Source organism: Rattus rattus, chromosome 6 (genome assembly GCF_011064425.1).
Source record: "Rattus rattus isolate New Zealand chromosome 6, Rrattus_CSIRO_v1, whole genome shotgun sequence".
NCBI lineage: Eukaryota > Metazoa > Chordata > Mammalia > Rodentia > Muridae > Rattus > Rattus rattus.
The window spans coordinates 12,006,030-12,025,469 of record NC_046159.1 but is presented as its reverse complement, the minus strand read 5'-3'; the positions used below and the strand labels follow the sequence as shown (position 1 = coordinate 12,025,469).

At 44.4% G+C, this 19,440-nt stretch overlaps 1 protein-coding gene across 1 annotated transcript in view; it reads left to right on the top strand.

Moving 5' to 3' along the window:
- Positions 1–19,440, top strand: part of Ptpro (protein tyrosine phosphatase receptor type O) — a 205,928-nt gene that overhangs the window by 153,846 nt on the left and 32,642 nt on the right. Inside the window, exons 13-18 of the mRNA XM_032905510.1 lie at positions 370–509; positions 6,044–6,176; positions 8,500–8,620; positions 9,935–10,003; positions 12,256–12,339; positions 18,751–18,786. Of these exons, the coding sequence (XP_032761401.1) occupies positions 370–509; positions 6,044–6,176; positions 8,500–8,620; positions 9,935–10,003; positions 12,256–12,339; positions 18,751–18,786 (583 nt within the window). The remainder of the gene's footprint in view (positions 1–369; positions 510–6,043; positions 6,177–8,499; positions 8,621–9,934; positions 10,004–12,255; positions 12,340–18,750; positions 18,787–19,440) is intronic.

The following is a 19,440-nucleotide window of genomic DNA, read 5'->3' as shown; positions in this document are numbered from 1 at the left end:
TTCTGTGTCTCACTCAAAAGTTATGTGTTGTCAGGACAACGCTAACTCCAGAATGGATGACACAGAAACTATTAATAGAGTCAGGTTACAGAGCTGAAGCAGAAAACAGAAGTGTCCAAAAGGAGAAGTTGAAAACACAAGCAGGGAAGGACACAAACCACTCTGCCTTCGGATGTGGATGGCAGGCTTTGTGTGTGGGCATATTCGAAAGCCGAGTGAAAGCTCAGGCTCTTATCTACCTGCCTGTGAGTTCTCGGGACACCCACCCTGTTATCACTAAAAGATGGTGTGGTGTGGTGTGGTGTGGTGTGTGTGTGTGTGTGTGTGGTGTGTGTGTGTGTGTGTTTTAAAACTTTGCTCTTCCCTCAGAACCAGCTCCTCCAAAATCACTCTTCGCAGTGAACAAAACGCAGACATCGGTGACCCTGCTTTGGGTTGAGGAGGGCGTAGCTGATTTCTTTGAAGTCCTCTGTCAGAAGCTCGGGTCTGGCCACGATGGCAAACTCCAGGTACTGATTACTTCGACTATCTTTCTGGATTACTTTTGATTAAGGCTAATGGAGTAACTAAAAACTTCTGTTTCATGGAACTACAGGGTGTGAAACTGTCTGGGTTTTTTGGGGGGGAGGAGGGGCAGAGATAGAAATCAGCAGTATTTGTAAGACACGCCCGTGAGGACCTTATCCCCTAAAGTCTACTTTAACAGTTAAGAATGGTCTACTGTATCTTTTAGTTAAACTTATTTTAAACTTAAAAAGACATTGCAAATAGTCATGCAAATGTAGAAATATGTAAAAATATACATTCTCCAGCAAAGTGTGGGAACTTATATATTGTGGAAATAATTTAGAAGACAAAAACCCCAGAGATTGTTACCACTAAAGCTTTGGGGTCATAAACAGCAGAAATGATAAGCTACTTTATTGTCATGATGGAGGATGGGAGTGGACGCTCAGCTCTGGGAGTAACTAAGTCGGGAGGGGAGAGAGAGAGAGAGAGAGAGAGACAGAGACAGAGACAGAGAGAGACAGACAGAGACAGACAGAGACAGAGAGAGACAGACAGAGACAGAGAGAGACAGAGACAGAGAGAGAAAGAGACAGAGACAGAGAGAGACACAGAGACAGAGACACAGAGAGAGAGAGAGAGAGAGAGAGAGCGAGCTTTAAAGCCAGAGGAGGAAGGGAAAGGGGCAGGTTATGAGGGAGTTCATACACTGCAGGGGGTAGAGTATTTCTTCCAGCATAAATAATGGATGTTCTTTCAATAAATGAAGGCCCTGTGCCTGAGAGGAGGGAGAGGATGGCTGGGAGGATGGATCTTTCCTGACTGACTGCTGAGATAATCGGCTTTGATTCCTCTGCCCCTTTGATAGTCTCATCTACGAATTTCTCTCTTTTGATCTGTGCTGACTAGCTCAGTCCTGTCTCCATTCTAAGAACCCTTTTTGGAAAATAACCGTTCTGCCAGGGATGGATTTTCTCCTCCGTAACTATAGCGATGTCTTCCATTAGAGACACAATGGTTAGTCAGCTACCTGCTGCAATTCGGTTCTGTTAGCAAAAAGCTTTCTTTCCTCGCTGTAATTCTTTTCTGGCCTAGGTGATGGTGGGATGGGAAATCAGTGCTGTTGGCTGCCTTCTGGTTAGGCTGCAATGTTTCATGATCTTCTTTTGAAAAGCAGTAGCATGCCGATTCGTTGTTTATTGTGTGCAGCGTGTGTGTGTGTGTGTGTGCACGCGTGCGCCATTGTCTGATCATGGATCCACCAAATTAGCAATTTATTCTTCTTAAAAATGAGATAATTTTGCTTCTGAGCACCTACTATCACCATTCTTTTGGTGAACATGATAAAATAGAGAATGCAGACAAACAGGTAGGGTTCTTAATATATAAAGAACCACTTGAAGTAAAAAAGATGAAGACCAACACCCATACACAAACACATAGGAAAACAAGAACAAAAGGTCCTTTGGCATGTGAAAAATTTCCCTCATGTTAAGAAATGCAAAATAGGGAGGGGGATGTTTGCCCAGAAACCGGGAAAGGGAATAACACTCGAAATGTATATAAGAAATACTCAAGTTAATAAAAATAAAAGAAATGCAAAATAAAAGCACTGGACACGATTTTCATTGGAAAAGCCTCAGAAAGAAAGCAGGAAAACAGTCATTAACACACAACAGGAAGTGGACAGGTAAGCTGGTCTGCGGAGGATTAATTTCCAATAGTTTTCAGTATTAAAAAGGCATACTTGGTGACAATAATTCAACTGCTGGGCATGTATGAGTATCCATATTTATATACCTTCATATACAGTGTATGTATGTGTGTGCATGTCTGTCTGACTGTATCTGTGTGTCCACACATAGTGTTTTAGCTTTTCCTGCTTTCACATACTCTGTGTGTCTGTCTGTCTGTATCTGTGTGTCCATACATAGGGTTTTAGTTTTTCCTGTTGCTGGGATAAAATACCCCAACCAGAGCAGCTTCCAGGAGGAATCTTTTCCAATTCATGGTTTCAGTGCATAATCCTTCATGGTGGGGAAGTCCTGGCAGAGGAGCTGGAGGAAGCTGCCCACATTGAGTCAACAACCCAGAAGCAGAGAATTATGATGTCTTTGTTCAGATAACTTCCTTCTGTTTATGTTGTCCAGGACCCAAGCTCAGAGAACCTCCTTTGGGGTGGGTCTTCATATATCCATTAACCTAATCACCATACTCTCTCATAGGCATGCCCAGAGGCTAACCTAATCTAAAAATAACCCTCATCTTATAGATGATTCCAGGTCCTGCCAAGCTGGTGATCCTATTAACCATTACACGCTCCTGTGCATCCGAGCCCACACACACACACGCACACACACACACACACACACACACACACAGTGTCTGTACATGTACAAGAGCTTCTATGTTTGTGAGATGATGTTTTACTTAGCATTGTTTTACAGCAGCACACAAAGAAATCGACAGACCACTTAAACCTGCACCAGGAGCAGGCTGGTGAGATAAAGTATGAGCTTTTATTGGTCTTGTGAGCCCTCCTTTAGAAGGGTAAAATGGGAGCTGGAAAGATAGCTTTGGGGTTTACCAGGGGCCAGCCCTGGCAGGGGACTTCTTTCTTGTTGGTTCTTCTTGAGGCAGCAGAGGGGGAAGAGTGTTGGCAGAGGGTAAGACTTGTCTTATGGGGTTGGGGATTTAGCTCAGTGGTAGAGCACTTGCCTAGCAAGCGCAAGGCCCTGGGTTTGGTCCTCAGCTCTGAAAAAAACAAACAACAACAAAAAAGACTTGTCTTATGAGATATTTAGGGTTGCTGTATAGCAATAAAAAGTTAACTTATCTAAGTCTAAGTTACTGTGCTACTGTAGCTGATTTACTTATCTATGTCTAAGTTACTATGGGACCATAGCTGATCTGCCTTCTGTGTTCCTCTGAGGCCAGAAACTGCAGTCTCTGGCACTTAGCACCTCAATCTAAAACAGCAACAGATAAAGGATTAATTGCTAGAGCCTTTTCCCTTTTGTTCCTTTGCCTCTTGTTTATCAGGTTAGGGGGAAGTTTGGAGTAATAAACTTCTATTGAACCAAGAGAAGTGAATAGTGCTTGCAGAAGGAAAAACTTTTACACAAGCAAATATGCATAACCTACAAATTCATATACAGATTCATGAATGCACATTTATTCATCTCCACTCAACCCAGTTGGCTCAGCTTACATGCATTCTAACAATTATGTTCTTCCACATACACATATTCTCACAATTACATACTTACACACACACATCCATACTTACATATATATTGGGGCAAAGACCGAGCACCGGTGCAGAAAGAACTCCCTCATTCTGGAGGAAAAATGAACTCCAATCTTTATTGCATAGAGAAAGAAAAAGTCTCTACCCTTCTAATGCTAAATGAATTTAACCCAAGTTTGTAAGAAAAGAGCTTATTCCTTTTAATAAGACTAAGTCTGCCTTGTTATTAAGGAATGACCTGTTCTGCCCTATGGTGAGGAGAAACCTGCCTGCTCCTTCTGCTCTCTGCAGCTTTTTCTTCTTTCCTCTTTCCCTCTGCATTCTGTGCATTGCTCTCTTAGTATTTTATGTTGCCTATAGTCTCTAAGCTCTTCCAGTCTGCATTTTTCCTTTTGATCTTGCTTTCTCCTCCTGCTCTGATGTCCCAATAATGCTCTTACTCTCGATGTCTTTTCTCCCAATGCTATGCCTGTACTTCTGAGTTCTTCTTGAGTTCATTTCTGTCTGAAAGGTGTTCTGTCTAAAAACTTCTCCTCAGCTCAGTTCCTCTCTCAGCTCAGTTTCCTCTCAGCTCAGTTCTCTTCAGTTCAGTTCTCCTAAAAAAGTAGGATTCTTAATATATAAAGAACCACTTGAAGTAAACAAGATGAAGACCAACACCCCTACACAAACACGTAGGAAAATAAGAACAAAAGGTCCTTTGGTTTGTGAGAAACTTCCCTCATGATAAGAAATGCAAAATAAAAGCATTAGACACAATTTTCATCGGAAAAGCCTACAGACAAATATGCCTCATCAGAAAGAAAGCAGGAAAACAGTCACTAACACACAACAGAGGTGGACAGGTAAGCTGGTCTGCGGAGGATTAATTTCCAATAGTTTTCAGTATTGAAAAGGCATACTCTTCTCTTTGTCCTCAGCACTTAAACATCTTTCAGAACACATGATCACATGTTACAAAGTTAGTCACAAGTTCACACACAAAAAAAACAAATCATAAATTGAAATAGAAGTTTACAACAGAGAATGTTTGCATCCATACCATTAGGAGTCATTATCTGGCTAAACATCCATCACCTGTCACAGCTCCACCGGTTCACTGAAGGTTTAAAACTAAGTTATTAGTAAAGTTTTGTATAGATAAACCTAGTCAATATTTTATCCTCTGTCCTAGCACCTATAATAAATCATTAGTTCCCTTTTTATGACCTTTGGTTAATTGTTTTACAGCCTCTTGGAATGGGCTCTGAGTCAGAGAAAGTCTGGTTACCATCTAAGAGCAATTAAATGGTGACACCTAGGAAACTGGCAGAGCTCTCACTGAAGTTTTGTACTATCAGAAAAAGACTTAATAGCAGCCCTACTATAAAAGAGCTTAATAATCACTGATATAATTTTAGGAATTCTTATAGGATCATCATTAAGACTTAAGAAGTCATCTATTTGTCTATATAGCATCACTATAAGACAGTACATCTTCGTAGATCTATAGAGATCCACTCCAAAGGGGTGTGCTACTTCTCAATGATTGTTATATGTGTTTAATAATAGCAGGAAAAGCATTTCAATAGCAGGAATCTTTCCTAAACTGAATCCCTTACAGCCTTACTTAATAAGGGCAAACTGGCTGCAAATTATATAATAATCCAAGGCTGGCCATCGCAGGATGATCACCTGCTATTTATTAGCTTATCCTGTTATGGCTCCTGACAGGGGTTCACAATGCCTGCTGCTCTTGTAGAGAACTGACGTTCGTTCCCCAGACCCTACATGGTTATTGATGACTGATAGCAACTCCAGTTCCAGAGGATATGGTACCCTCTTCTGGTCTCTGCAGGCACTGAATTCATGTGATACCCATGCTTGCAGGCCGGCAAGCATTCAGTTTTAAGCATTCACACAGTTTTAATTTTTTCATTTAAAAAAAGCATAAAACTGCTTCGTGTGACAAAAATGACAGAGATGACAAAAGATGATGCGAGTACAAATAAGCAGAGTGGTGTGCAAACTGCATCACCCTTCATGACCGTCAGCTGGGAGGCCAACCGCGACATCAAGTTTATACCAACATAAAATAGGAGAAAACCACCCAGTAGTGATGGCTGCTTCCACGGAACAGAGTGGCGTGGAAGGGAGTAGAGAAAGGGGGAAAGATTTTTTCACTATTAACCTTTTCTATCTTTTAACCATTTTTTACTCTGCATATAACCTCCTTAATATGAAGAATGCTCTCACAAACGGAAGACGACGATGTGAAGTGTGTTTTGTCTGTATCTTCGCCTCCAGGAACCGGTAGCTGTTTCCTCCCACGTGGTGACCATCTCCAGCCTCCTCCCAGCCACTGCCTACAACTGCAGTGTCACCAGCTTCAGTCACGACAGTCCCAGTGTCCCTACGTTCATAGCTGTCTCCACAATGGGTAAGGACACAGATGAAGGCCACCCGGTCTTTGGAGGTTTCTACATTATTTTTTTAGTGTTTCCTTCTAAATAAACACAGCCTGCCTTGTTGATGGAAACAGCCTACCTTTGAAAACACCCCGAGCTTCCAGTCAGGGAGTCCTTGACTCAAAGTGCGCTCGGCTAGAACATGGGACTTAGAAAAAAGATTCGGATTGTTGTCAAGTCTTTTTTTTTTAAACATATGTAAATATAGGATAATGGTATATGAACTTTAGATTTGAGTTATTTGATTTCTTCCTATGTTCATGTTAATGAACATGATAGTCTGGCCTGCCTGGATGTCTGTGCACCGTGTTCGTGTCTGCTGCCACCAAAGGTCGGAAGAGAGTATCAGAACCCCCCAGGGACTGGAGAGAGAGATCGCACTGAGCATCACGTGGGTTCTGAGAACCCAATTCACGCTCTCTGCAAAATCAGCTGGTGCTTTCCACGGCTGCACCGGGTCTCCGGCTTCATCTTATGTTCTTTAGAAACTAAAACTTAAAAATACAGAAAGCCTTAAAGGCATACACCAGCCCAAAAGGGCATACACCAAGAGAAATCACCAAGGTCACCATCCTTAGACTCCTTAACAGGGGGTAGATACAGACCTGCCCAACTCACTCTCCTCTGTATAGAACCTTGGCTGGACCTGGTCAAATAGTAGCTACCATTCCTACTTAGAATCAAAGCAAGAAAGCTGCCACTTCAGCTGTGCTAGTGGGAAAATCGGTGACTAATGTGGGGTCTGGAACAGGGTCCACCTCCTTGTTCTTTACCCGAGGTGTAGAATGTGCATTGTTCTCAGCAGGAACTCCAGACCATCTGTGAAGACCCCATGTAGACAGCCACTCTCAGGAGCATTCTGTCCCTTTAATGGATTTGCTTTTGTATCTGCAAACTAGCAGATCGTTTATCTGCTCAAAGGACGGATAAGTAGGGCCAGCTTCGCTTTGTTTTGTTTTTAGCCCTTCCATTTACTTTTTCTTTGTTAAAAGAGACAGAAGTGCACGTGGGTGATGTTTTAACACTCCTTCATCTTACGTCTCAGCACACTTTCCTCCAGGGTCCTTGAGCGTTCTTCTCTGGCTTGGATTGGTTTGGTTTGGTTTCTGACGAAGAGTAAAGTTGAGACATGCTCAACTACGTAGTCCTGGCCAGCCTGGAACTTGTAGGAATCCTCCTGCCTCATTCCCTCCTTCAAAAGCTGGAGTTACAGTTTTATGTGCTACTGTGCATGGCCTCTGTGACACTTCTTAAAGTGCACTTTAATGTCCGTGACTTCTTGTCCATTCCCAGGGAACCAAGAGCAACAGGTGACATTTTTTTTTGTCCAGTTTACTTACAAGCGTAAACCAATAAGCTTGGGAGGTAAAAATGGATCCCAATGGAGTTGACAGCCTCCTTCCTCTTCTTTCCACCCAGCACTCAGCCACTAACCCGAGAAGAGGTGGCAGGTAGCAAGTATTCAAGGCGTTAGGGATTGCCTCTGTGTGTTTTTGAGATGGGTTAGCATGTAGCTCAGGCCGACTTCGAACTCACCATACAGTCCAAACTCCCCCAAAGATTGGAATCCTCCTACCTCAAGCATCTCCCCTGTCTCTCCTTGAAGACTTTTATAAAGGCATTTTATAAGCCTATTTCCTTGCTTCCGTTTTCCTGTTCATATGTGATAAGTAGACCATCCATCAGAGAAAGTACACAAGAGCAACCCCACTCTTAAGGACTCTCCAACTTATTGATAGACTTAATCTTTGCATCCGTGCAGACGGGAAGCCTCTGAGCATATGGCTGCAGCCCGTCAGAATGCCTACCTCTGGTAAAGCGTAAAATGCTGCCACAGATGGCAGCTGGCTGATGCCTTGCTCCTATGCCTTATCTGCCAGGGCCAAATGATCCAGCTGTGCTTCCTGACTTTAAAGTCCACACCTTCGAAGCATTTGAACATGTTAAACAATGGCAATGCATGGTGATGACTTCCTCCGCCTTAGTTTTCAAATAGTTGCAAGCCACAGCATCAATACTTCTCGGACTTGCAGCTTTTCCTTATAAGAGTGTCCTGCATGCTACAAGTCTAGGAGAGAGACTCAGTTTCTCCAGATGCCTAAGGACCACCCGTCAGCCCCCAGAGCTCCCCAAGAAGACAAGGTGATGTTTCCCTTAGACAAATGTGGGTGTGGTCATTACCATCTTCACCACAAGCTCCACATTCCTAGGGGTAGGGATAGGGGAAAGGCTATGGATGGCTCTGTCACTTTTCATGTCCTGTAATCTATAGCAACTTGTGGCTTCTCTCTCTAGTTACAGAGGTGAACCCTAATGTGGTGGTGATCTCGGTGCTGGCCATCCTCAGCATACTTTTAATTGGACTGCTGTTAGTGACCCTTGTCATTCTGAGAAAGAAGCACCTGCAGATGGCCAGGTAAGAAAAGCACTGCTGTTTGTTCGTGTGTACATGTGTGTGGTTGTGTGACTGTGTGTGTGTATGTGTGATGATGATGAGGAAGATGGTGGTGGTGGTGGTGATGATGGAGATGATGGTGATGAGTACAGGGCCTAACAAGGACAAACCTCCAGTCCTTTTCCTTAGACACATTCTCAACTACTCTCTACACATTGCAGAATAATCTATCAGTTTTCTGAAGACATTGCTGCTCATTTGGTAACCACTGCATCTGAGAAATCCCCTTCAAACATAGAGAGTTGGACAGTTGGCTATTTCCTGAGAAAGAAAAAAAAAGGTGTCTCAGTTAGGTTTTTATTGCTGTGAAAAGACACCGTGATCACGGCAACTCTTACAAAGGAAAACATTTCCTTGTGGCTGGCTTACAGTTTCAGAGGTTCCGTCCATTATCGTCATGGCAGAAAGCATGGTGGCATGCAGCTAGACATGATGCTAGAGAAGGAGCTGACAGTTCTACAATTTGATCCATAGGCAGCTGAAGGAGACTGTGTGCCCCTACTGGGTGTAGCTTAAACATAGGAGACTTCCAAGCCCATCCCCACAATGACACACTTCCTCCAACAAGGAAATGTCCCCTAATAATGCCACTCCCTGTGGGCCAAACATTGGAAGATGTGAGTCTAGGGGGGCATTCCCATTCAAATCACCACAAAAGGCAACAGAAAGACACTGGTGAGAGCTAGCCAGTGAAGAAAAATGAAAACTAAAGTTTTGTGGCTCAGAAACCAGGGGGAGTCCATGTTCTGGGAAGCAGTGACTGTAAGCTGCATTTAGTAGGCAATATGGGAGTAGTATGGTGTAATGTCCAACTCTGGGGAAGCATGCGGTGAACAGCCATGCACGCGAGCAAAGGCAGAGGGTCAACCATGGACGTGGAGAAGCATGTTAGGGTCAACAATGTAGATGTATGTTGGAGTCAGTCACGGAAGGAAAGAGGTATAGGGGTCAGCTATGAAGGTGCAATGTACATTAGGATCAACTATGGGTGAGAAATGTATGTTAGGGTTCTGAACACCTTTTGGCAAAGGTCATGGGCTGATTCTGTTTGGGCTCCAAGAGTTCAATTCAATACATTTCAGGGGGCTGTTTCTTTGTGTTTTCTCTTTGTTTTTGACATTGTATGCAAAACAGAATCATGTAAAACTTACCTTACCCACCCCGCCCATCTCTTCTTAATGCTATTCTGATAGCTGGATCAAGGGCTCTCCTGCCCTTCATGTCAAGTAAAGAGCTCGGTCAGGTAATCACCTTGATTTTGTCTCTTTCCAACAGGGAGTGTGGGGCTGGCACATTTGTCAATTTTGCATCCTTGGAGAGGGAAGGGAAACTCCCCTACAGTTGGTGAGTAGTATACCGGGACACGTGTCAGCTGGCCTGTACTTGCTTCAGGTTCGATTTTATTATCTTTACGGCCTAGGCAATTTTTTTTCCTGGTTGTCCTTTCTTTATTTCAGTGGGTGGTCAATGTGGGCCAGAATCATTCCTATAAACCGAATGGGATTCTGAAGTAGAGGGAAGGGGACAGTAAAGTCACGCATAGAGCCCAAAGCTGTGCTTCAGGCTCCAGTACAACAGTCACAACAGACGAGTGGCAGCCACAGGCCCAAGGGTGACTTGAATGAGTAACATAACGTAGCCGAGCGCCTGTCAATGGGAGCCAACACTTCCATTCAAATATTAAGTAAAAGTAGGCAGCCCAAAGGTCTCACCTCTTGTATCAAAGACAGAGACAAAATTGAAAATTGTACGATGCCTTTGTCATTTACAACTGGGAAGGAAGGACCCGGAAGAAAGAGATGTTTAAGGAATTAGAAAATGTCTAGAGATGACAGTGCTATTGTACTGGACTACAGCGTGTAATAAACATCAATCCTGTTCAGTTCAGCGTGCGGTTCAGAATACCCAAGAGAACCACCAATTAGCTAACTTACTCTACTGAAGGAACCAGCGTCCCTTGCATCCCATAGTTTGCAGGCAACCAACCAGGGGTTTATAAACGAGCCCACTTTCCCCAAAGTTGCCAATGTTAGAGAAACAGATGTGAGAGACCAAAAATTTTATCCTACAGACTCAACAAGGTGAAGAACTTTATTCAAAACCTGTAACCATCCTGTCAAGGATGACCGCTCTCGTTGAGAACAGAGTTGAAACAAGATTCTGTTTGTTATGGCTGCACCTTGGGTCACTTTAAAATTTGAACATGAATAGAGTTTTCCTATTAAAATATGATCAATCCCGGTATGAAGAAAGAGAATGTGTAAGACCTTGATGCTGACAGTTTTAGAAACATGAGAAGGTTTGTACAGATATGTGAGGATTCTTCTCAAGAATGAAAGACTCACGTGCTACTCCTGCTTCTTCCCTTCAAAAGAATGGGTCCCCAAACCAGTGGCAGGAGGCTCGTCTAGAAACTGCCCCAATTTATATGTGTGACCCTAGAAAGCTCTGTGTTAATACATTTCATGGCCAGTCACAACCTGTAAGACTTATGGACCAATCTGGGGAAGCGAAACTGTTTCCTTTCAGGCCACTTCTATGAAATCAAGAAAGTCCTCCTGCAGCCTGTAGCAAGCTTAGTTTCACTGGCAACAGCGTATTCTGAGGGAGTGAGATGCAGCACCTCAGTGGGGAATTGTTCTGACAGAAGCGGCAAGATGACAGTTTCCTTCTAGTTTTAACACCAACTACAGGTGCACCAAGGGTATTTTTCAATCCACGGGAATGGCTCCTCTGACTCGAGTGCTGTCTGAATACATGACAATGGATTCCAATCAGACATTTAACATCAATAAGAATTAAAATAAGATTGCTTAATGCTTTACTCTCATTCCGGTACGGACCAACGGTAAACCCATTTAGTGTTTCTAAAACTGTCAGCATCAAGGTCTTACACATTCTCATGATCGGTTGATTCTGAATGAACGATACCCGGTATCATATTGAGTTGGTGGGTTTTTTTGTTTTTGTTTTTGTTTTTTTGTTTTGTTTTGTTTTGTTTTGTTTTTTTGAGCTGAGGACCGAACCCAGGGCCTTGCGCTTGCTAGGCAAGCGCTCTACCACTGAGCTAAATCCCCAACCCCCGAGTTGGTGCTTTAAGAAACAGCTTTAGAAACTGGTTAAGGTTTAAATTGGAAGTCCTATTCGATGTCACATCAAGTGGTGCAGAAGCCTGGTTCTCTCTGGAAACCGCGTAAGCGACCTGACCACTTCTATCCACTCATACAAGCTGCCGTTCCCCTACCTGGCTCCTTAAATTAGGTTAGGTTGCAAGAGCCAGGCGGCTGAAAAGAACACGCCAGGCAGCCACCGAGCCTCAGCCAGCAAAGTGGAAGATGAGATGTCCCGATGGCAGAGGGATTGGTGCCAGACGAGTTGAAAGTTGTCCCTGATTACAGTGAGGACTCGTGTGAACAGAAGCCAATTTCATCAATAGCGTAGCCTTTAAGCCTTCCGTTAGAGCTCTACGGAGGGGAATGCTATAACGGTGGCGTGAGTCAACCCCGGCATGTAGTTTACTGCTGATGTCTGTACACGGCTGAATCGTTAACCCTTACCACGTTTTCCTCTTTGCATCTGTTTATTAATGCTCACAGGCGTAGGAGTGTCTTTACTTTCTTAACCCTGCTGCCCTCATGTCTGTGGACTGACTATCTGTTGGCATTTTATATTAACCCTTGGTAAGTGACTTCGTTTTTTTTTTTTTACTATTTACCCAACACACCGGTCTTTAAAAAGTCAGCTTGCAGAAAGTAAACACCAACACGGTCGATGCGTTGAGGGATTCCTTTCTCCTTGCCGGATTCCGTGCGAGCCTCGGTACGCGCTGTGACGGAGTGCATGGAAAGGCATGGAGACAGCGAATGGTACCCAGATGCCTACTGTGTCTTCTCAGTTCAGTATCTTGCACTTCTCTTGCGAGCTTTCCTGTCCCAGGTTTCTTGTCGTTTGTGCCATCATGGGGTTGGTCTGTTGGCTTTCTGTCTTCGAATCTTATTTTTTCTCCCTGTCCCCACACACAGGAGAACTCCTTGTTTCCAAGAAGGTAAATGTGGGAAGGACGAGGCAGCAGCCTCTGAATCTGGGGACCTCTGCTTTCATAACACCCTCACTTCCGTATTTATCTAACTAATATCTAACTGCATAGAAGCCTCCCTGTGTGCAATCATCCCTAATACCCCCACAGTCCGAAGCGTGTGATAGCTTTTTTAGAGATGGGAAGGCAGAACTTTGAGCTCTCAGCTAAGAAGCTAAGGCTACTCTTGCAGAGGACAAAAGTTCAATTCCCAGAACCCACAGGGTTGGGGCACAGCACACAACCCCCTGTAACTCCAGCACAGGAGATCCAGTGCCCTCCTCAGGCACATGTACTAGTGTGTACATACTCTCACAATCACACATGTACACATAGTTTAAAGGGAAAGTCTTTAACCAAAAGAAAAGAGAGTATATCCCTAAGGAGAGCGGGTGTCTCGATATCATGAGCTATCGTTTAAGAAATACAGGTTCTGAGCCTGGAAAATCTCTCTCCACTGAACAGAATGGGAACACCTTCTTTAAATCTTTTATTTTCTTTAATATCTAAAATCACGTGGATAATCAAGTATTAAAGCATGTTTTTCTTGGCTTTTGTTATTCTACAATGGTAATAATTATGAAAATAAACTTGAATTCTTAGGCCAAAGAATCCAAAATTATTTTATCCCAAAACCATCAGAGAAGTAGTCTTCCAGGAAACTAACAAAATCACACACACACACACACACACACACACACACACACACACACACACACACACACACACGGTTTATTGTTCTTATGTGTTTACACATAGTGGTTCAGATAGAAAATAATAAACAGCTACCAGGGGTTGGGGATTTAGCTCAGTGGTAGAGCGCTTGCCTAGGAAGCGCAAGGCCCTGTGTTCGTTCCCCAGCTCAGAAAAAAAAGAACCAAAAAAAAAAAAAAAAAAAAAAAAAAAAAAATAAACAGCTACCAGGAATGGGGCAACATGAAGCAGGCTTGGAAGGAATAAATATATCTCATGGAATGGAGCAGTGGTTGTGTGGAGTGTGGTTGTGTGTGTGTGTGTGTGTGTGTGTGTGTGTGTGGTTGTGTGGGGGGAGACAGACAGACAGAGAGACACAAAGAGACGGAGAGGACAAAGAGGGTTGGGGAAGGGAGAGAAGGAGGAAGAGCTCCACAGTTATTTGTGCACAGAAGCCACTGGCCAAATATTCTTCCAGTTCTCTGAGGGGACAAGGGATACAGGAGACCTAATTTATGATATCAAGATGCATAGGAAGAAGCATTGAAAAAGATCTCAGTTTCATCGCCACTACAAAATCTGTACATTCTTTTTTTAAAGATACCAGAGGGAAGGTCTTTGAACAACCACACCCCACTGTAGTACTGCTCACTACCATTAGCGAGGCTGTCCCCACCATCATCAATCAACTCACTGTGTCCTATAGTTAGCATCAGATAGTCTCTGGGTATGAGCAGTACATGTAAATTCCGCCTTGATCTAAAAATCTGTACTTCCTTTCAGCAAAACCCCCATTCACCATCCAACTGACCTTAGGAGGCAGGTAGTCACTGGAGTGTCTACCACAGGTTTCAGTTAAAGGAAAGCTGTGAACAGTGCCACATCCCTTTCCCAGCTCAGACCAAAGAATCCAAAATTATTTTACCCCAAAACCATCAGAGAAAGAGTCACACACACACACACACACACACACACACACACACACTCAGCTCTTCTCACTTTCTACAGTTCACAACTTGTGTGTCTTTCTTAAGGGCCCACTGAGGAACAGATGCCCAACCCCTCAAGGTCCACTATGGACAGTATTGATCGAGTAGTGTGAAACCCTAGCCCGGAGGTGTGAAATGCCCTACTGTTTTTAGAAAAGAAAAATCCCGAGGTTGTAAATAGTTGCCTCAATGTGAGAAGAGACAGTTCAAGACAAGAGACCAGTCTCTGTTGTCACATTCTAAAACGTCCACACATCGCAACCAGAAAATGAATTCCCCACTGCTCGATCTGCGAACCCCTCCTTCTGCTTGTGTCTGTGAAGCCTCCCATGGATGTGCTTGTTGTCGCATTTCATCCACCTTGTTAACAACAGCCTCAGACAGCACAGGTACACCCCACAGGCTTTCAAAGCTTCCCCCGGAAGCAGGGATTTGAAGAGATGGGTTCCAGTTGACTTGCTACCAGCCCCGGACGCCTCGAGAAGACTGGGGGAAGTCAAGAGATCCCGTCAGACAGTGTCATGTAGTCCTTGCCAGGTGGCAGAATGTGTGCGTCTGGCACTAGTGCCCTATCAGATTGGCTTCTACGAGGATTGCTGACTTTAGTGGTCTTGGAGCCGGACTCTCTGAGGGTGTCTCCTACTCTGAACTAAATTCACTGTTGCTTCTTCTCTCTGCCATAGCCACCTGCATGCCATACACAGACACCCCTGCTTCTGCTCTGATTCTAAATGACATTTTAAGCATGGCTGACATTTAGTGACAATGTTCAGCTGTATACATGGCCGCTGTGTGCTACGTTTGGAGTAGGGTACAAACCGCCTTTTTCAGGTTTTATGGTGGCTTTGGTTTAGCATGTGAAAGCTGCATTTATGAACCTGGGGCCTCTAGGGTTCTACACTTTGTCTTAATCACCGCATATTCCACACCTCTGTCGTTGCCTCAGACTCCTTTGAGGAATGGGCTGTACTGTGGTTGGTTTCCTTAGACCGTTGTGCCCCTAAAGGTCTTAGAATATTCTTAGAACTTAGAATAATTCCTCTAAGCCACTCTGGATTTTAACCTTGTCATCCATAAATGAAAAGGGAGAAAATGAAGTGTATATGTTTCTCCGTGTGTCTGTCTGTCTCTGTCTCTGTCTCTCTCTTGCGTGTGTGTGTGTGTGCGTGCGTGCGTGCGTGCGTGCCTGCGTGCCTGCCTGCCTGCCTGCCTGCCTGCCTGCCTGCCTGCCTGCCTGCCTGCCTGCCTGTCTGATGGGTGATGTTCCTTTGGTTGTTTAGGTAATCTTATCACTGAGACCATAAACTTTGCCCGATCCTTTCACTGTCACCTGTGCACACCAGCCGGCCCCATCACCTGTAGTGTAAACTGCCAGTCAAGCCTTAACCTACGTGTTCATAAGGGAATTCTCCACTCCTCACTCCCTGCAGTGGTGCATTTGGCACGGCACTCGAAAAGGCAGAAAGATGCTCTCCCTGTGGCTGTGGCCTGCCGTCAGTCAGTCTTGGCATTTTCCACAGCCTTCCAGTACAGGGACACTCCTGATTCAGCAGAATCTAAACAGAGCATTGAAAGCAGCCACAAATCATACACAGACCCTCATGGCCACAGCACCCCATACAAGTTATTCAGGGGAATTTTACATCACATGGAAAGTTCACACCATAGAAAATGGAATTGGAAAAAAAAATGTGCACCTGTTCTCCGCGAGTCTTTTCCTCCTGAGCTGTGGAGTAGCAGCGACTCGTGCTTTTAGCGTGGATGTGTGCAGCATCTCTCTTCCGCACACACTCCTTTGCGCTGGATCCCTTTTACAGTCTGTTTGGGTGGGAAAGGATTCTTCTTCACTTTCAGTCTCCCGATCCTAGCAGGGTGTCAGGCGCCTGCCCTGGCCTTCTGCTTTCTTAAAGCGCTGGTGAAAGGGGCTGTGTAGCATTCCTGACATTAACTCACCACCATGAGAGCTGAAGCAAGGAGGAGCCGCAGAGCTTTCTGTAGGTTCCAGCATCCTAAGGGGTACAGCTGTGCCCGACATCGGTGACTTTTTAACTGATGGGGCAGGCTTGTATTTCTTCTAACGTCTAAGAATAAAAGGTGAAGATGAGGCTGGGCAAGCAGGGGAGAAGCAGGAAAGGGATGTGGGGTGTCGTCACTTGGAAGTAGAAGAAATAAAAGCTATCCAAACCCAGAGACTCCATATACACTGTGGATGCTTCTCTCTCTATAACTCCTGACCTGATTTCCTCCTCGCTAACCAGAGGCCTCACTTCACAGGACCTCACAAATGGGCCAAGTTATCATAATGCTTTAGACAGTCTGAGAATAGTAAATAGTCTTACCTTTCATTGGTGGGCATTTATTGAATACAATGGTGCAAGCCTCTGTGTGTGGGGGGGGAGGTATGTGCTCTGTGTGTGTGTGTGTGTGTGTGTGTGTGTGTGTGTGTGTGTGTGTGTGTGTGTATGGTCTGTGTGTGTGTGTGTGTTATGGTCTCTGTGTGGGGGGGTATGCTCTGTGTGTGTGTGTGTGTGTGTGTGTGTGTTATGGTCTGTGTGTGTGTGTGTGTGTGTGTGTGTGTGTGTGTGTGTTATGATTGCAGGCTCACACCACAGTGAACATGTGGAAGTCAGGAGTCAGTTCTCTTTTTCTGCCTTGTGTTTCTGGGCTGGACCTAGGTTCTCAGAACTGTCAGCGAAACTTGGTACTGGCTGAACCAGCCCCAGCCCTCAGGAAGACATTTTTCTCAAGTATATCTTTCACTTTGAGTTCATTTGTCTCCTGTATTCAACCCAACCTCCTTTCTCTTCCATTTCCTAGTCCTGCTCCTACCTTAAAACCACATACAATAAAGAGAACACGGGATATGTGATTCACATAATTGACTAAGTGAGGTTATGCAGGTAATATGGGATTTAAGACTTTTTCCTTCAATTGGACACCACACACACACACACACAGACACACACACACACTGCACATACACGCACACTATATCAAATACACACACCACATTCTCACACACACAGACCACACATACACACACACACACACACCACACTCTCCCACACACAGACCACATGTACACACATACTATACACACACACCACCACCACCACCACCACCACCACCACCCCACAATCATGCACACCATATCAAACACACACACCATACAAGAGGTGTAATTTGCATAACTTACTAAGTGAAATTCTGAGGACAATATGAGTTTATGACGGTTTCCTTCAATCCAACATAACAATTGTTCATTGGTCACCTGCTACATCATCCACTGTCTGTACTCAGTCAGTTCTGAAGAGCACACGCATCTAGCAGGTGGGACAAGTATCTGCCACCCCCCATGAGACGTAGCCGTGTGCCACGTGCTATGAAAGCTTGGAGAGGGTACTGCTGCGTTCTGTCACAGGCCTTCCGGAGCTGAGACGTCTACACGGTTACACTTCTAATGTACAAACAAGCAATTGGATACATGAAGTCCTTGTACCTAGAACTGATTGTTTTCTATTGGCAGTTTTGAAAATGTGTGTGCCTTTGTTAAACCGTGTAAAGACCAGTGACATGGATTATAGCCATAGGTACTCTCATTCCACCACTGGTTCAGTGAGGTAACACACGCCACTTGTACTGATGATAAAATACGACGGCGTACTTCAAACAGCTGCTACCGTGGTGTGAGGCGACTTGGGTTGAGTCCTTTACCTGCTGTGTGAAAACTGTCACTCTGAATTGCCCTAAGCAGATGTAATTAACTGAACCATACACTAACACTTCCTGTGTTTGAGTTTGTGGGTTATTAATGAACTAAGGAGGAAAACGAGGCAGGTCCATTTCTTCCTGTTTATTGAAACTGTGAGCACACAGGAGAATTGTGTGAGTCGCACCCCTGACCCCAGCAGTCACACAGTCGACACCACCTGCCGAAAATGACAGGTTATTTCAGCCTGTAACTAAGAGTCCTGCCCTCTGCCTCCCTGGTACAATCTTTACCCCCAGATTCTTCTTTCTTGTCTTGTCAGGAAGTGGATATTTGGGTTGCTAATAAAACTTCCTATTAAGGTAATTACCAGGAGTCAGCAGCTGTGTTTGTAGAACTCAGTTTTCAGCAAGGGGGAAATACAAAACTCGGGTGCGTTCTCGAGACCTAATCCTTTCTTAGTGTGAATCAGAAATTGTTATCTTTTCATGCACAGAGGACAAGCTTAACAAGTCCAAAGTATTGAAAATTAAATAAATTTTAACATTACAGTAAGTTTAAAGTTTAACCATATGGACCAACGTTTTATCCTGATAAATGTGTGTGTGTTTTTTTCAATTTTCAGGAGTAAAAATGGCTTAAAGAAGAGGAAACTGACGAAGTAAGTCCACAGCACTGTTGCCCTCAGAGACTTCCTTCATGATGACCTTAACTTTCCAAATCGGAACCTTCCTATTGCTGTGACAAAAAACTCTGACCCAAATAACTCAGGAGGGTTTTTTCTCACAGGTTACAGTACCATGCTGAGGGAAGCCAGGGCAAGAACTCAAGCAGGAGCCACGTTTAGTGGTACACACCTTTAGCCCCAGCACTAAGGAAGCAGAGGCAGGCAGCTCTCTGAGCTCTAGGCCAGCATGGTCTACATAACAAGTTCTAAGGCAGGCAGGCAGGGCTACATAGATAGATACCCCTGCCCCATTCCCAGTCTCAAAAACAAACAAACAAACAAACAAACAAACAAAAAGATAACTTGAAGCAAAAGAAACTCACGGAGGAGATCTGCCTCCTGGCTCACTGTGGCTCCTACAGAGTCACCTGTCCAGAAATTCCACAGAAGCCAGAGAAGCACTGTGCCACCCACAGTGGTGTAGGACCCGCTACAGCAATTAGCATTCAGGACAGCTCCCCACAGGCATACATACACTCAGACCAGTCTGATCTGGGCAGCCCCTTAGCTGAGATGCCAGTCTCCGTTAACTCAAGGCTGTGTCAACTTCAGCGACCGAGGATAAAAAAGATAACGTGCTTCCCAACA